Source organism: Alligator sinensis, unplaced genomic scaffold, assembly GCF_000455745.1.
Source record: "Alligator sinensis unplaced genomic scaffold, ASM45574v1 scaffold1635_1, whole genome shotgun sequence".
Lineage (NCBI taxonomy): Eukaryota > Metazoa > Chordata > Crocodylia > Alligatoridae > Alligator > Alligator sinensis.
In genome coordinates, this window is record NW_005843352.1 from 86,989 (window position 1) to 104,706 (window position 17,718).

General features: G+C 47.1%; 1 protein-coding gene across 2 annotated transcripts in view; it reads left to right on the forward strand.

The window, feature by feature from the left end:
• Positions 1 to 17,718, forward strand: part of PKP1 (plakophilin 1) — a 53,733-nt gene that overhangs the window by 10,759 nt on the left and 25,256 nt on the right. The window contains exon 3 of one of the 2 annotated variants that reach the window (XM_006038426.2): positions 10,736 to 11,157. In XM_006038426.2, coding sequence (XP_006038488.1) covers positions 10,736 to 11,157 — 422 coding nt within the window. The remainder of the gene's footprint in view (positions 1 to 10,735; positions 11,158 to 17,718) is intronic. The other variant, XM_025194941.1, reaches the window with a different exon arrangement.

Consider the following 17,718-nt stretch of genomic DNA (forward strand, 5'->3'; position numbering starts at 1 on the left):
TGCTTTTTAGGTAATGCGCATTAAAATAAGCTAATGCACATTTTTCTAGTACCTCACAATGGAGGTACTAGATTTAATGCACATTACCTAAAGTGCATTAATGAACATGTAGACACACCCACTGACTTTCACTATTCAAGATCTGAGTTAGCCTTTCCTAGAAAGTGCTCTTGCTTGTGACCCAGTTCCTTTTATACTATTTCACTTGGCCTCACTTATGTTAACCTGGTGTAATGTAAACTTAACACAGCCTAAGGCCTACTAAAACTACTACCATGCAAGCTGAAAGAATTCAAATTTAACACAAAGGTCTAAACCAAGAGTCAACAACCTACAGATCTGGCCCTCAAAGGGGTCTGATCCAGCCCAGGAAGGTCTGACCTGGTCCAGGGTGGCACCGGGGTTTGGACAGCAGGCAGCTGTGCCTGGTCACCTGTCCCCTCCACATCATTCTGCTCTACAGCCCTCCCTGCTTCTTTCTTGTGCCTGTGCCCCTTGCAGCAGGGGGCAGAGGTATCTGCAGAATGGGTACACACAGGGAGACCTCTTTGAAGGGAGGGGTGGGGCAGAGATTGGCAGTCCAGACAGGGTCTGGGTCGCAAACTCCAGCTACAGGGGGCAAAAGGACAGCCAACTCTTAGTCTACACAGATCTCCTTTTGGCTTTGTTTTGGTTCCTCCTTTAGTGCTCACCAAGATTGCTATAAATGCTGTGTCTGTTGTCTGTTGAAGACCGAATCAAGGTCACAGTGACTGCTCAGATCTGTGCGTATGTCTCCTCCTCACCTCTGACCGATCTTCCCATCTTCTGTGACTTCTGCCAGTGGGTGATAAGGAAAGGGACAAAGAAGCAATTCTCATAGATTCATAGATTCATAGATGTTAGGGTTGGAAGGGACCTCAATAGATCATCGAGTCCGACCCCTGCATGGCAGGAAAGACATAGGCAGGAAAGTGTGCTGAGTTCAGATGACCCCAGCTAGATGGTTATCTAACCTCCTCTTGAAGACCCCCAGGGTAGGGGAGAGCACCACCTCCCTTGGGAGCCCATTCCAGATTTTGGCCACTCTAACTGTGAAGAAGTTCCTCCTAATGTCCAGTCTAAATCTGCTCTACCTGGGATTGAAATATATGGAAGCAAAAGAGGCTCTGCTGGCAGTACTGGAGATGATAATTTCAAGCCTCAGACAAATACTCTGTCAAAAATTTTCTCTTATTGTCCTCCCATTGAAGCAGTATGCTCCATTTGAATACAGAGTCATTCCTGTCCTGGCTGCGACCTCGAGACAAATGCCTGTGGTGGCTTTTCTGCTCTGGGTTAGAGGGTCAGCTTGCTTCCTGCCAGCCACTACCTCCCTTCCCGTTATGCCATCAGTGTTATTCAGCCACAGAGAAACTGGTTGTGGCATACGGTATTGGCCTAGATGATATGATCACATCCCTTGCTTGGGGCTGTTCTGTCACCAGACCACCACAACTGACATAATGTAATAGGTCACCTGTGAATGATTCTTGTTGCGCTCACATGCAAATGGTTAAGCACACTGTCTCCCAGTTAGAAGTAGCAGGAGGCTCTGGTACGTTCTGAAGTTTGCATTCTCTTTCTGTTGGTTTGGACTCTTTTGTCCCCAACCATTTTCCCTCTTTCTGACTACCCATATGTTCTTTATTATGTTCCCCCTATCAAGGGATAGGGGGACTCTGGCAGAACGTGACTATACAGGTGTTCTTCTTTAGCTCATGTGGCTCTGCTTTTGGTGGTAAAAGTCCAAGTTTCCATCCCCGCAGATGAGCTTGGAGACCTCAGTATAGTAGCTCTACACCAGATCAGGTGCATATGATCACTTCATGTGCTGGTGCAGTGGACAGTGTGATCTCAATTCACCAACAGCTCCTTGGCTGTGTACCACATAGTGGGTCTGAGAGAGACCATTGCAACTATTTTACACTCCTGCTGGTACTTTGCATTTCAGGTCTTTAAACATAGGTTGCAACCACTTCTCCAGCTTGGTGTTCAGAAGTCTGTTGACTGAAAGGCACTTGTCCATGCTATAGTTGTAGCAACTGGCTAGAACATCAGTGTCTGAAGGTATGTCTTGCTGTAGTCAGAGGTGTGACCGCAGTTCATGTACATATATGCTAGATTTAATTTTGATGATTTGGATACCAGTAGAGGTGCAGTACAGTTGAGGTAGTCTGGGGTTCAGCACAGGCTGCAAATTTTCCTGGGACCTAGAGTAAATCTTTGGGCAGCTCACCAGCATCGAGCTCTGTGCTGCGTGCCGTGATTCTGTAGTACTTGCAGTACTGAGCGAGCTAGCTAGGTGGCAGCTATCTTAGGTAGGTCTATATTGGACTTCAGTCACACCTTCAAAGGCAGCATGCTGTATCCTGACACAGATTGCTGCATGTGGAACCAGAATATCCTGCAATGAACAAAGAGCAAAGCCCTTTGAGGCCCAGGGTTTCCATCCTGGGCCAATGTAATTTTGCCTGTGAAGGCACTGGACTGTAGGGCTGCGTGAAACGGCTGTGTTTCAGTTTGGTTTCGGAGCACAGTGGTTCGTTTCGGTGTTTCGGATCACTGTCTTGTTTCATTTTGGCTGAATCTGTTTCGGAGATTCGGCTCTGCTGAATCTCCTTCAAATCTGTTTCGAATGGGATGCAAGCTTTGCACAGCCTTACTGTCCAGCCAGACAAGTCTTGGGGCCAGGGGCTGCAGGGCCCTAGCGGGGAGTAGGACAGGGCTGTGGGTGTCTTGTCCAGGGGAGGGGACCGCTGCACGGATCTCTGATCCCTGTCATGCCGAGTTGTGGGGCAGGAAAGCAGTGCAGAGCAGTGAGCAAGCCTGCTGGTCCCTGCCACACAACTCAGCTCCGTCTTTTGTAAGCAAAGCCTTTTCTGGAGACCAAAAGGCTTTGCTTACCAATGGCTGGAAACAGCCTTCTGCACTGGATTTAACTTTTGTCAGTAGAACTCGTGACTGGTCCTTCAAGAGGTGATCGAACGCCATAGCCCAATGAATATTTGACCTATCTGATGCTGCTGATTATTAGGGAGTTGCTAGTGCTGGATCTGACATTAGTTAGGTACATACCCTTTTGCAAACTGTACTGAGATCCCTGAGCATGTGTAAGTTGAAGGTACCAGCTTTCCCCCCAACCACGAGTGCCTCCATGCAGGATGTACTATCCACCTTAATCGTATCTCTGGCTACCATACATCATGGCCTGAACAAACACTGGAATCTGCCTTTGTTTCACCAGTCCTGCATTCTCCTTGGAAAAATCCCTCTGGTTTCAGTGGCAGCTAGGCCTGAACTGGGACTTCAAGGTCAAGTTCATTATTTGAGGCTACCAAAAGGATACTTTGAGCAATTTTATTAAAGAAAATAAGGAGTTTGATTCATTTCATGTAGCCACCAGCACAGGCACCCGAATCTATGTGTTGTACAGACTGCAAGATTTGTGTCGTTTAGATTAACGTTTTCTCGATGAGCTGCTCTCATACCAGATCAATGCTGCCTCTCAGCTTGCAAATAAAAAAAAAGGAAGAAGCTCATATAAAGGCAGTGTTCAGGAGGGCATGGGAAGGAGGGTTTCAGAAGTGGAGGGACATTATTTCTGCTGGTTTTGCAGTTTTCCCTCTTGTAAAGCAGTGTGTGGAACAGGCAACAGCGACTGTATTTCGCAAGCTGGATCAAGGGTGTTCACCACCCATCACTCAGGGTGGGACGCTGTCATGTTTCATTGCTTTTGCTTTTCCCTCCGGCCTGGGAGAGACTTGCTCTTACATGTTTGTATGCAAGCTTTCCCTTCTTGCTGTCTGCAGCTCTTGAAACAAAAAACAATTACTAGGGGAAAAAAATTGAACTGGCTAATAACATGTTCCCTAGATGCAGAATTCAGAGATAGCCAGATACTGGAAGGTTCATGGACCCCAAAATCAACTTGCTTCCTGCACTGGCCTGCTGCAAAATCTTGGGCAGATCCCAGGCTGGGACTGTGGTTTTTCCACCTGGGAAGTGAACAGCATGATAATAACCTTCTTCAGTACAGGTGCTTGTGATCTGCAGATGAAACACACCATAGAAGCACTCATTTATTAACAATAGAAATAATTAATGTTATTCTGGCAACCTCTCTGTGACTTGGTTTTCCCAACTGAAAAATGAGGATAACGATCTTTATTTACTTACCTCATATGGGTGTTGTGTAGCTTAATTAATGGTCACAGAATGCTTTTGATTCCTGGCTAGAGAATGATGCTCTAGATGGGCTTATTCATTTAGATATAGGTGGGTTTAACTCAGGGGCCAGCAACGTTTTTGACTGGAGTGCCAAAAACACCCCAGCCTTGACCCACACATCAACTTGGTGTGCCAGGGCAGACAGAGGGGTCCGATCCTCTTGCTGGTGGTGGGTGTACGTGCATCTCTGGGCGGATGGTGAGGGAGAGGCTGGGGTTAGGCAGCCCAGCCCTTTCCCTGCCATGTGTCCTGAGGTGTGTGTGCAGCTGCCACTGGCCACAGAGCCCGGGCTACACACACCAGGCAGTGAGCAGGCGGCAAACAGCTGCACTGGGCTCTGGACCCCAGCCCGGCTCCATAGCTGGTGTTGGCTACGTGCACAACTCGGGGCACATGGCCGGGAAGGTGCTGGGGCAGCGCAACCCCACCATCTGCCTGGAGGCACATGTGCACCTGCCACCAGCAATAAGGATTGGGCTGGGGCTCTGCAGACCTTGGTGCAGTGGCTTGCAGCCTCCTGGTTGCCTGCCACAGAGCCCGGGCTGCTTGCAGCAGGTGGCAGGGAGACTGCAAACAGCTGCACCGAGGTCTGTGGAGCTGCAGCCTGGCTTGTTGCTGGGGGCAAGCGCACGCGTGCCTCTGGGTGGATGGTGGAGGAGGGGCCCCTTCCCCATCCTCCGCCCTGAGGTGCGCGTGCAGCCACTGCCAGTCAGGCAGCTGGGTCAGGGCTCTGGACCCCGGAGCACCAGTTGCAGCCTCCTGGCTGCCTGCCACAGCCAGTCTGGGCTCTGGGCCGCCGCCACCTGCCACAGAGCCCAAGCTGCTTGCAGCATGGCATGCAGCCTCTCGGCTATCTGCTGTGAGCAGTCCAGGCTCCATGACCGGCAGCAGCTGCCTAGAGCCCAGGCTGGTTGTTGCATGCCAAGCAAAATGGTCTCACATGCCATGTTCTGGCACGCGTTTCTGGGGCTGCAGACCCTGGTTTAACTGCTGATGTAGAATAGATATTGATACTTTAGATTGGCTTGGAGAAGTTCCAGGCTGGCCATAAGTGCTCCTCTTCACTCCCAGACCTGATGCTGGCCCTCTGCTCCTTTCTGATTGTGTTTTTATATGAATGAATGGCCCCTGAGGATTAGGCTGAAACTTCCAAGATCAGTTTACAATCACGAAGAGAAAGAAGTTCAAACTAAAACTCTGAGCCCTTGTGTCCTGCAGAAGGGTGTGAGTGATTCCTAATGAATCTGCGGGTGCATCTACATGAGATGCTTTCCTGTGCAGTAAACTAATCTACTGTGCAGTAAGGCATCACCGTGCAACCATGCATAGCAGCTACTGCACAGTAAATTAGGCTAATGCATGGTTTTCTACTACCTGTAAATATAGGTAGTAAATTAACTGTGCACTAGCTACTGCGCAGTAGTGCATATGTAGACAGCTGACTGGAACCAAATTGCACCTGGCCAGCCCAGGCAGCAGGGGCAGGGGAAATTACCCCTCCCTGGGCTGCTGCCTCCCAGCCCTGCATCCCAATCAGCAGATCAGGGCACAGGGCTGGGAAACAGCTGCTAGGGTGGGGACAGTTTCCCAGCCCTGTGCTCCGATTGGCCAACTGGGGCACAGTTGCTCCGATTGGCCAACTGGAGCACTGACCCTGGTGCTCCCTGCCAGCCCTGGGTTGGCACCTGGGGGAGCCTGGAGCTCCTCCTGGCCACTGTAGGCAGGTAAAGCAGGGCAGTAGCCATGCAGTGAACTGCTCCCGTCAGGAGCAATTTGTTCCTGATGGGCTCACATGTAGATGTGCTCCCAGGGAAAGCTTACTGCGCAATATTTTACTGTGCAGTAAGCTTACAGTCCATTAATAGCACTGGGAGTAGATGCTCCCAGTGTGACTAGGCTGTCTGCTCTCCAGCATTATAAGTTCCTGCAATAAGGCAGTATGTCTTTTGCTCTGCTAGGTGGGACTGCCGGAAATCCTGATCTTTCTGAATAAATCTATACTGCTGAAGGGTTGGGAAAGGCCTTAGGGAGCAACCATAAGAGTAGCAGTGCATCCAACAGGGAGATCTCTGTATGTGATCCTTGGCTGTGTTCTTTAGAGAGCTTTGCATATCAAGTGCATTTCTTCTGAGTTGTGATTTTCTTCCTTAATTTTCATTGACAGTTTCAGTTTCTGGGCCTTGCTCTTATCCAACGCTAGACATGGGCTTGAACTAAAATGTTGGATCCACACACACACAAGCTTTAGGGGAGCTACAGAGCAAATGTTATGGAGTCAAATGTATGTGAGTTGTGGGGTGGAAATGAATAATGTATTTCCTTTTGTTAATTTTCTTCTCTATAGTAAGTGCTAGACCATCTCACTTGACTTGGGTGATATTTGCCTGGGCAGTAGTAAAAATAGGAAGAATAACAAACTTCTTGCCAAGAGAGTCCTGGGGCATAAACTGTTTGGTATAACACCTCCATTTCCACTGCCAGAGATGGTTTCCCTTAGTCTAGATGCCCGACTATACATCCTTAGCAGCTTTATCCTGATGCAAGTCCTCATCTTGTAGTTCTCTGTTTCTTCCACTTGGCTCCCTTTCATGCTCCAATTTTGGAGTGCATTACAGACATTATATCAAGAGCAGTGAAGTTAGGACACCAACACTGCATGCCATGTTAATTAAGAGATCATTTGAGCTTTATTTTAGAGAAACATGATTTGTACAAATTATTTGGCAACCTGCATCTAAAATCTACAGCAGTGGGAGTATTCCCATTGATTTCAAAGGTTTTTGGATCAAGCCAATATTATATAGCAACCTTTCGGTAACAACCAGGTCTCTTTCCATGCCTCTTGGAAGAGTTTAGAACAGGACTAGCCAAGCATCTGGTAGCATCTGTAATAAAACTCATGTGCTTGCTTTGGTAATGAGTTTCACATCACACCATAAATATTTTCCCATGAGTTTGCAAAAGGCTTCCCAAATAATTCTACCCCGCCCAGAGAGGACCTGCACTAACTTGCTGTAAAGGGCTCATTGTCTAATAGAAAGGAGCTTTCCCAACCAGGCAATAACTTGGAATTTGCCATTCCCAGGGCTGGTAGGGAAGAGAAACATGTTACCAGCTAAGCCATGGTGGCAGCCCATCTCTGCAAACCACCAGAAGAAATATGATACAGGTAATTTCTCTTCTAAACTGAGCACGACTGTGTGCAAACACTCACAAACTTTCCCTCCCCTCATTTCCTGGCAGACACCTGATGTAAACACTGGTAACTCATAGAAAAGTATGTCTAAGTCTTTAATGGAAAGATAATAGTTAGTTGAATTGTTTGCAGTAAATGCCCAGGAGGCCCAACGTTCCTGCCAAAATGCTGACAACTCTACAAAACAGTTTCATCCTATGTTGACTCATAAAGGGAAGCTTCCGTGAGGGTGGGCTAATGTCTAACAACCTGCTGCTTCTTTCCTCCACCCAGTCCTCCCAGTTTTAGGAGCCTTGGGAACGTGCACAGAGCACAGGTTACCAGAGCCAGCCAGAAGAAAATGACCCCAGCAACGCCTGAGGTCTTAGAGCCATGCCCCATTCCAGCTGCACCTCCACGGTTCCTGAGATGCTAGGATGTTCTCAATAACCAGGGGCCATGGATATTAACAGGGTCAAGAAGTTCCTCTCCTTCAAAATGTTGCAGTAATTAAACATGTAATACTAGAATGGCTTTGACTAAAGGCCTGCTCTGTTGGGGTTTTAACTACTGCTTTGTAGGTGTTGTAGAGCAAAGTCTGGGTGGAGGGTTTCTCTTTTGTCTACCATTACTAGGCAGTGGATGCTGCAACAGAGATGCCTCTGCAAAAGGCCCTCTGTCATGATACTAGCCAGGTGCTCCTTGCTAATGTTGTTATTGGGACTAATCTTTTATATTCACTTACCTCCCCTTCATTTACAGTGCTTTCCTTGTTGCATATACGTTCCTGCTCAGAGGTCCTCTGGGGCTTTCTCCTGTGCATAAGACAAGTTTGCCCCTGGCTGCTGGAAGGTGGCAGGTTTGCAATTTGTTCTTTGGAAGGAAATGCATTGGACATTTGCATTTCTCCAGCTATTCCCCTACTTGAATTCAATTCTTTTTTTTTTTTTTCGGGGTGGGGGGGCTATCTTTTATTGAACCAACAGAATTTGGGGGAGAAGTTAAACAAGCTTTAGAGCACAGTGCCCTTCTTCACAGAAACGGAATTAGCTGAAGAGATAAAGACTGTGCTATTTTGTTTGCCTTCATCTCTTTCTGACTGCCTCTTTGCTCCTTGAATGTCAAATCCATGCATGTAGAGCACCATGTCTACCATCCATCATGATCATCAGGGCAAAGTGTCTTGCAGTTCTCCCAGTCCAAGCACTTAGACAACATGGACTAGAATAGAACTGGGCAGGCAGCAAACAAAGGATCTATTTTGGGGGGCTGTCTGGAGGTCCTCCTAACACAACAGCTGTCTTAGTAGTGTTTCAATGCAATGGCACCTTCTGTGAATCAGGAGAGCTCCATAACTAGGAACATATAAAAGGCCACTTTTATAATAACCTGAGAAGAGGATTCTGGAGAAGGAACAGATCATGCTCTCCTGTGTTGCGCATTAGGGGTAGAGGCCTGGCGTAGCCACCTATTTACTGAAGGAGTAAACACCTTAATGTCAGCTTTTCTAGCTAGCAAAGCTTCAATAACTCTGCCAAGAGGGCAGTCCTCCAGTCATACCCCAAGGCAGATACCAGATCTGGCATCCAAAATTTCATTATTGCAACAGAATATTGGGCCAGATTCTGATCTCAGTTACACTTGTGTAAAGCTGGAGTAATTCTGCTGAAGATGGTATGAATGTATACCAATTTACCTGAGACCAGGACCTGGCTTATTCCTTTTGACCAATTGCAATGGCTTTTTTCCTGGGATAACCTTAGGATTTCTTAAGGAATTTTGCCTCATTGTTCTCAGATCTTCCATACAAGCTAATAAATCACTAATTAATTCATGAAGACACTTTCTGCTGCCTACATAGAGCATCAGGACATCACAGAATCATAGAAAATGAGGGTTGGGAGGGACCTCAGGAGGTCACATCTAGTCCAACCCCCTGCTCAAAGCAGGACCAGCCCCAACTAAATCCCCCCAGCCAAGGCTTTGTCAAGCTGGGTCTTAAAAACCTCCAAGGATGGAGCTTCCACAACCTCTCTGGGTAACCTGTTCCAGTGCTTTACTACCCTCCTAGTGAGAAAGTTTTCCTAATATCCAACCTAAACCTCCCTTACTGCAACTTGAGACCATTGCTCCTTGTTCTGTCATCTGCCACCACTGAGAACAGTCCAGCTCCATCGTCTTTTGAACCCCCCTGCAAATAGTTAAAGGCTGTTATCAAACCCCCTCTCCGTCTTCTCTTCTCCAAACTAAATAAGCCCAGTTCCCTCAGCTTCTCCTCATAAGTCATGCCCCCTATCCCCCGCACCATTTTCATTGCCCTCCGCTGGACTCTCTCCAACTTGTCCACATCTTTTCTGCAGTGGGGGGCCCAAAACTGGACACACTACTCCAGCTGTGGCTTCACCAGTACAAAATAGAGGGGAATAATCACTTCCTGTGATCTGCTGGCAACACTCCTACTAATGCAGCCCAGTATGTCATTAGCTTTCTTGACAATAAGGGCACACTGCTGACTCAAATCCATCTTACAGTGCACAGTAACCCCCAGGTCCTTTTCATGTTGACTACATTTTTCTCTCTTTGGGGAATCTTTAAATATGGGCTAGTGTGTTTGTCACTATAAAAGATGGATAAAAAGAATGAAAAATGAGGATAAAATAAGTAATGAGAAGGGTAGAATGAAGTTAAAGTCAGCTTCTGTGATGGAAGGGGGGTGACACGTAAAACTTAAGCTCTTGACTGCTCGAGTTCAATAAGGAAAGATCCCTGCTGTGAGAAATGATCAATTTGTGAGCTGGGTGACTATGTTCCACACCTACAATTCTGCTGCAGCTTCAAATGGATGTCATAGGCCTTCCTATTTTAACACTTGCTATACTCTGATCAAAGGCTGCCATGTTCCAGTCCAGTGGTGGCTGCAATTTGGTAGCAGGCAAAAGCAAAGCTCAGAAGCGTATAGAGTCGGTTATGAATTTTGTTCTACCATAATTCTCTGTGTGATTTGAGTGAGTACCTTAGTTGCTCTAATCTCCATCTGTAAAATGAGGATAATCGCATAATCCTGATTCCCAGGAGGTGTGTGAGTCTGTATATAGTGAAAATGATAAAGTGCACTGTCACTGTGGGAATAGGGACCATAAAATATCTACACTAGGTAGGTACGGAATGACCAAAACACTCAATTAATGGACTGAGTGCCCGCCAATCCCTTTAAAGCCAGTGCTCATCACCCATCAAGATTTGGTCTTTGGGCAGATTCTGGGAGCCAGTTTAAGCCTCTTTTAACTGTCTTGTTTCCTGTTTTTTACCCAGCAGTTGTACAATGGGACCCTTAAAAGGGACACAGAGAATAAACGCTACAGCTCTTACAGCCAAATGGAAGGCTGGGGCAGCAAGAACTACAACAAAATCTGCAACACCCCCAGGGCCGGCAGTGACTACTGCTTTGCTCAGACCATGAAGACCAGCCGGAGCGAGCCTGACCTCTGCTGTGAGCCACCCCGGGGCACTCTTAAGAGAAATCAGGGAAACCAGGCAGGGCACAAAGCAACCCTGAATCGCCAAAGCATCTACAGCAGCTATAGCACCCAGCAAGGGACTACTAGGACAAATAAAAAAATGGCAGCGCGTGCTCTCTCCTGTCCTTCAAGCAATAAGCAGGAGGTGGTATATGCTGAGCCTAGGATGAGCGGCAAGCAGGAGATGGCATACACACGGTCTCAGTCCAGCTCCAAGTAAGTGTTCGGTTGTCTGTTAGCAAAATGTGCTGAAGGGAGGCAGGGCAGACTAGCTGAAATTGTCTCATTAGCAGGCCTCCCCTGCTCACTGTGATGGCTTCTTGACATTTGTCCTTGAAACCCTGACTTTGTATATGCATGGCCTTGAGTACTTGTACACCTTAGTCCTGGCTCATCTTCTGGCTGGGGACACTGCTTTGGGCAGAGTGTTGTCCATCTGCTCATTTCATAAACCCTGTCATTACTTTCAGATGGAAGACAGATTCATTTGCATATCTAGAACAATTCATTCCAGGAAATTTCTAACCAAACAATTAAAGGCTGTAGGGTGAAGGGGCAGGAAATACACTCGGCAACAATGAAGGTGTTTTCTTCATAGAGTAGATGTTGTCCTTAAGTAATTGCTCCCAGCTACCTAGCTGTTTCCCTAATGACAGAGCTGGTCCACCCAGGGAGGATTCACATATGAATCATTTACTCATAGCTCTGGAATTGGTCTTTGAAGAATAGCTCTGGTTTTCTGGAGTCACCACAAGAAGAATGTCTCTTGTGTAAGAAATGTTCTGAACTTCCTCTGCTTAGGGAGTGGCCCCCTTGGTGAAACCCTCCTGCTCGGAGTGTGGCTCACCCTGCATAACTGGTTCTGATTTGGAAGTTTTCTATTGTGGAGCGCTAGGCCTGGTGGGTGAGGTGTTCTCCTAACAGAACTGGTTTTGGCTGGGAGTTGTCTCTTTCATAGATTGGAAGGTAGCTGCAGGGCTGTTCTCTATGGAAGGGACTGCTTTAATGTGTGGGTTCATCTGTCTTGTAGAAAAGTTTCTGTTCCCCTCTAGAGCATATTGATTTTGCAGAAAACTCTTCCCAGTAGATCTGAAACCTATTAATGAATTATCTTCTCTAAAAAAAAAAAAAAAAAATCACTCCTGTTTGTATGCCAGTCTCCCTCTGAGAACTAGTTCTGACAGGATAGTTATTAATAATCTAGGTCAGGGAGGGGCCCTGTCACTATGTGCTTCCCAGGAAGATGCTCTCTATAAAGCTACTTCTAGTCTGGATGCAGTTCGCTGTGTAGACCTAGTTCTAGTTGGGGAGCTCTAGGGAGACCTGCGTTTGCAGATCTGCTTTGTCCCTATAATTGAGAGTTATTATGTCACTCTTGAGGAATTGGGATTGACTGAGTAATAGTTACTAATAAGAACTTACCATGGTTGGGGCAGTGTACTGAAGTTTTTAACAGAGATTTTCCACTTTGTAAAAGAGGGGCTGCTTGGCATGTTGGCCTCATACTAGAAAAAGTGTGTGGGGGTGATTAAGATGCCTGAGCTGAAAATCTGGACTTTTTTGTCAAATTGTGTGGTCATTATTTGCAGCTTTCCTGCATGTAGAAATGGTGGTAACAGGAGGTAGTTCTCTCTGTTGCAGAAGCTGTTCTGATAGGACCTCTTCATTCCTCACTGAATAATTATACGGTCTTTTGGGTTGAACTGGTTCGGAGTGACCATGCAGTCATCTCCTTGCAGAACTTGGCTGTGGCTCAAAAACACCTCTGATACTAATAATGGCTGGGGACTGATGGTTTTATTTTAGAGGTAGTCCTGGGTCTCTTGCTGCCCAAGCTGCAGATCTAGTCTTGTTTGAGGGGGTTTTTTTTGGTTTTTTTTTTTGGTAGGAACAACCCTGCACAATTGGGATGTTGTCTCTTTTGAAGACCTCTGAACCCAATCTATTTTGTGAAGCTAATTCTGGGATAGGTGTTATCACGTCTGTAAAACCATTCCTGGACAGAGAGTGACCCTTTGTGTGGAAAACATGGGTCTTGTTTTGGATGGCTCTTTTTAGTGGGTTTGGTTCTAGTTTTACCTGTTGGATCATCCCCTTGTAGAGCTGGTTCAGGTCTGCAGAGACAGGCCCGAGGAACTGGGCAGACTATGGAGATGCAAACTTTATCTTTTCACCCTGGATTTTCCTCAGTAGTAATTACAAAGCTAGCTTGGTGTGGCTATACAAAGGATGAAGAGAAGAGACAACCAGATCTGACCAGACCAGATATTTAAGTATATACGACAGTGGATCTTAATATGCAGAGACAGAAAATATGGTCAAAGAATTCCTTGGGATTCTGATATGGTGCTGGTTGTACTCGGGTAGAGGATGCTGGGTGCATTAGCATTGTAAAGCTAGTTGTATAAAGTAGACTCTTGGACAGAAATGGATCTGGGCAGGGAGCTGCTGTGGCTCTACAACTGCTCGTGGCTCTGTGGTCTCTGTCCTTCTAGAGCAAGATCCAGATGCAAGAATTGCTTCCCTTCAGGAGTCTCTCTTGGGCAATAACATCTGTCAAGGGAGGTGTTTTCTCAGGTCGAACTGGTTCTGAATGTGTAATTGTTCTGCATCCCTCTGTGACTGAAGACTGCTTTATACCAGTAGATTTTATTTGTGGGGTTGTGTTTGGAAACCAGAACTTAGGTGCAGGCTGTCCCCACCATATAGAACTTGCCCTGCTTAAGAAAATTGCCTCTTTTCGGAACTTATTCACATTGTGAGATTGTTCTGCTGATCAAACTGGGCTTGATTTCACAATTTTCTCCCCTCAAAGCCCTGTAGTTCCCTCTCAACTCACTTTGGAGATTGGGTCCTGGCTTGTGAGCTAAGCCCCACATAGGGATTAGGATCCTCCCTCATTACATAGGTATGGACAAAATGATCTCTTGAAATGCCTTGCAGCCCTGCATTTCTATCATTCTATGATAGCTCTCTAGCAACTCTTGGAGCATGGTAGGTCTCATCTAGGGACACACACTCCAGCCCAGTCCCTGCCCTTGGCTCAGATGACTTTGGTTATTCTAATGGCCAGAACAGGCAGTCAGTTCCCATGTAGTCATCCACAATCACATATCCCCAAAGCGGAGAGCTTTTGAGTGAATTCTTCTCTCCATCATATAGAGTGCTATCGGAAGCTAGAAACTGATATTTCTGGCTGGGTAAATGGTTTGTTGAGACTGTCCAGTCAGAAGAAATCTTGTACCAATTCAGGACCAGCAGATGTAGTCTGAACAACCAAGAGTTATTAGTGAAGGTCGTGCTGTAGAATACACATGGTTATCTTCTAGCTGCTACTCAGATAAAGATAGGGGACTACTGTCATCAACCAGGTGAATTATTCTTTGAACTCAGGCTTAGGGGCTTTTGATTTTAACACCTCACTTACCAGATTCAAACCACACTGGTAACTCAGACTGTGTCGACCATACGTCTGTACTGTCAATCTTTTTTGACAGCCTGTGAAAAGCTTCAAGTACTTTCTTTGGAGGAAGAAGAGGTAAATTTTGATGTCCGCAGATCCATGCCAGCATGCTGGCTGGTGGGATTGAACAGCATTAGGCACTGGAGTTATACAAGAGAACAGTGTCTTCCATAATGCCAGATGTGCCCTATGTTCTCCTTTCAATATGTGGCTGAAATGTTTTTACCATTCCCATTCCCACTGGGGTGAGTGAAGGGTCCTGTGACATATCTACTGAGTTTACCTGAACACATGATCTATTGAGCTCCTGTCAGTAACACTGACATGTGGTGTGTCCCCGTCCACACAGCAAGGAGCACTGTAAGCCAATAAGAGACAGGTTTGCAAAGTAAAGGCCCATGGGTATCGTACTGGATGCTCTGAAATGGGTAGTGAGGCTGTTAAGTAGAAGGGGAGGGATCCCCAGGTCTTGTTGATCTGTGTGAGCATACTTCAGAAACTTGTGAGTTTTTATTGTCCATGCTGAGCTATCATAAGGCCTCCCAGGAACCTCGGCAGGCTGGAGCAATGCTGGCACGGCTCTTGCAAACTGTCGGGAATGCTAGGTCAATGACGGCATGCACTGTAGCCATTTCTCCAGTAGTACAATTAATTCTTTAAATAAAAGTTGGAAATCAGCACTTCGCTGATCTGCTACACAAAGGCAACGATGAAGAGTCACTGGTGGAGGCCAAATAAAAATGCCTGGGAGAACTACTCGCTAACAGAGATATCCAGGTACCTGGTGGATTGAAGGGAAGTCAGTACCAGGAAAGCTATCTTGCCTCTCCATGCTGAAAGGATCACCAAGCAGTTTTAGTGTGGAGCTGGTTGGTCTCACACTGAGTAAATTGCGTTTGAAAATTATGGTTCAAAAGATAAGCTCAGTGTGATGTTCTCAAGTAGCTGTGGCCTAATGGGGTGGTGGCAGGACCTATTTCAAGTGTGTATGTGCATTGTAAAGAATAGATATATTATTGATTGTTATGACACCCACTGCCACTGGTCTGGGAGATTTGTGTTGCACAGATGGAAAGGATTAGAAAAAAAAGTTGTCTCAATTCCAATTCTTAGTGAACAGCCCTCAGGTATTTTTCTTCCATGTCTTTAGCTATCGACATGGAAACATTAGGGAATTGTCATGGTTTAGCTAATTGTAGTGCCAAAGCTTCAGGAATCATTTGGGTAGCTCATTACTGAGCTACCCAAATGCTGCAGTACTCTGAGAGGGCTTGTACACGCCACAAAATTGGCCTCTAAAGTGGCTTAAATGCCATTTTGTACTGCTTTAATGGTGCTGCTGTTTACACTGTTGGCAGCGTATTGTGCGTTAAATGACACTGGGACGTAGCAAAATAAAACATGCCCGAGGTGTTTTAGTTTTCTACCTTACAGGTGTGAAGGGAAGCACTGGGCCCCATGCAACTCAGGGGCTGTGCAGGCAGCCCATGCAGGCAGCCCAGCAGCAGCCCGTGCAGGCAGGCTCCATTGCAGAAAAAAAAAACCCAGCAAAAAAAAGCAGTGAGCCTGATCTTTTTTTTTTCTCCCTGGAGCCTGCCTGCCTGTCTGAGCTGCGTGGGGACCCAGTGCTTCTCTCCATGGCTGTGGTGCCCCTCGGGACTGTCCAGGTCAGGTGCCTGCCAGTGAGTGCCGCCTGGGGGGGTGCCGCCACCACCGTGGTGGGAAGCACCAGCCCTCCCCACTGCAGCTCAGGGACTGCTCAACCTACTGGCAGCTTGCCCTCCCCCCCACTCCTCCTCCCTCCTGCCACTGGAGAGACAGGAAAGGATCAGGCCTGACCCTTGTGTACATGCCGCAGGGGCTTACTTTGGTTTAATTTGAAGTGGTGTTTTTAAAAACCCACTGCTTCAATCTAGGGAGGATTAAACTGAAGTAAACCCCCCCTGGCATGTACAAGTAGCGCTCTGCCAACTGGTTGTGGAGTGCTATTCAGGGTTGAAGAGGTTGAACATGTACAGTGTCTATGGATATTATCTTTCCTCTAACCCCTTTAATAAATGATGGACAATAGCTTTCTTAGCTCTTCCTCACTCCTTCATCCTCTGCATCTTTAGCCTTTCAGTAAAAGGCTGTAGACATTGAGTAGATCAACACAACCAAAACAGATTTCCTACATGGAGAGACTAGTACAACAAAAGAATTTTCCCTTTTGTAGTACTGATCTGTGTTGAGTTCTAGTTGAGGATTTGGCATAATTTCCATTCATTCTTGCTGAAGAGGTGTTCCTTTTGTGGAGCTAGACCGTTTTGTGGTATTATCCTTACTGGAAGCACAGGGCCTCGGTTGAGGATGGTCTCAGCCCTAGAAGTGGTCATGGAGTGGGTTGATTTTTGCTTTCATAGTTCTGGTTCTTGTCCAGAAATATCCCTCCTTAGAGCTATGAGTGGCTAGTATGTAGTCTCCCTACTAAATGACCCCTGGTTGGGTGGCTGACTCCTCTTTCAGAATCTGTCACAGTGCTGGAGTTGTTCTTGTTGTAAAACTGAACCCAAATGAGTTGTTCACCCTTAAAGAATTGCCCTAGATGTAGGATTTTTCCCCTTTAAAGGAAATTGATTCTGTTTGGCCATCTTTTCCCATGTTGGCTGGTCCTCATGGCAGTTTCCTCCCCTTATGCACATGAATACTAGGCCTGTGCGAAGTGGCTAGGATTCACTTCAGATTCGGATTCAGCCGATTCGGGGGACAGTGATTCGATTCAGGCCAGGCTCATCCCCTGCCCCTCTCCCAGCCTGGCAATGGCTTCCCCAGCTCCCAGCACTTGTTAAAAAAAAAAAGCCCCGACTCAGTGGGTGCTGCCAGGTGGGGGTGATCCCTGATGCCCCACACTGCATGGGGGGCTGTGCAAAAGCCCCCTGGCCCCCCTCTTGCTCCCCCAGCCCCCCCCACGGGTGCTCCACCCAGGCTTTTTTAAGGGAACCCCCCCTGAAAAAACCCTGGACTCACTGTTCCTGCCAGCCCCGTGCCACATGGGGGGCTCTGCATGAGCCCCCGAAGCCTCGAGGCTGCTGCAGGAGCAGTGAGTCCCGGGGCTTTTCTCATTTTATTTTTTTTTCTTAAAGGGCCAGAGCTGGCCTGGGCAGGGCACCCATGGGGGGGCTGAGGGAGCAAGGGGCAGAGCAAGGGGGGGAGGGTTGGGAGGCTCATGCAGAGCCCCCCATGCAGCATAGGACAGTGTGGGGCAGCGGGGATGGCCCCCCTGCCCGGCAGGATCCGGTGAGCACTGGGGCATTTTTTTTTTAAAAGTACTGAAC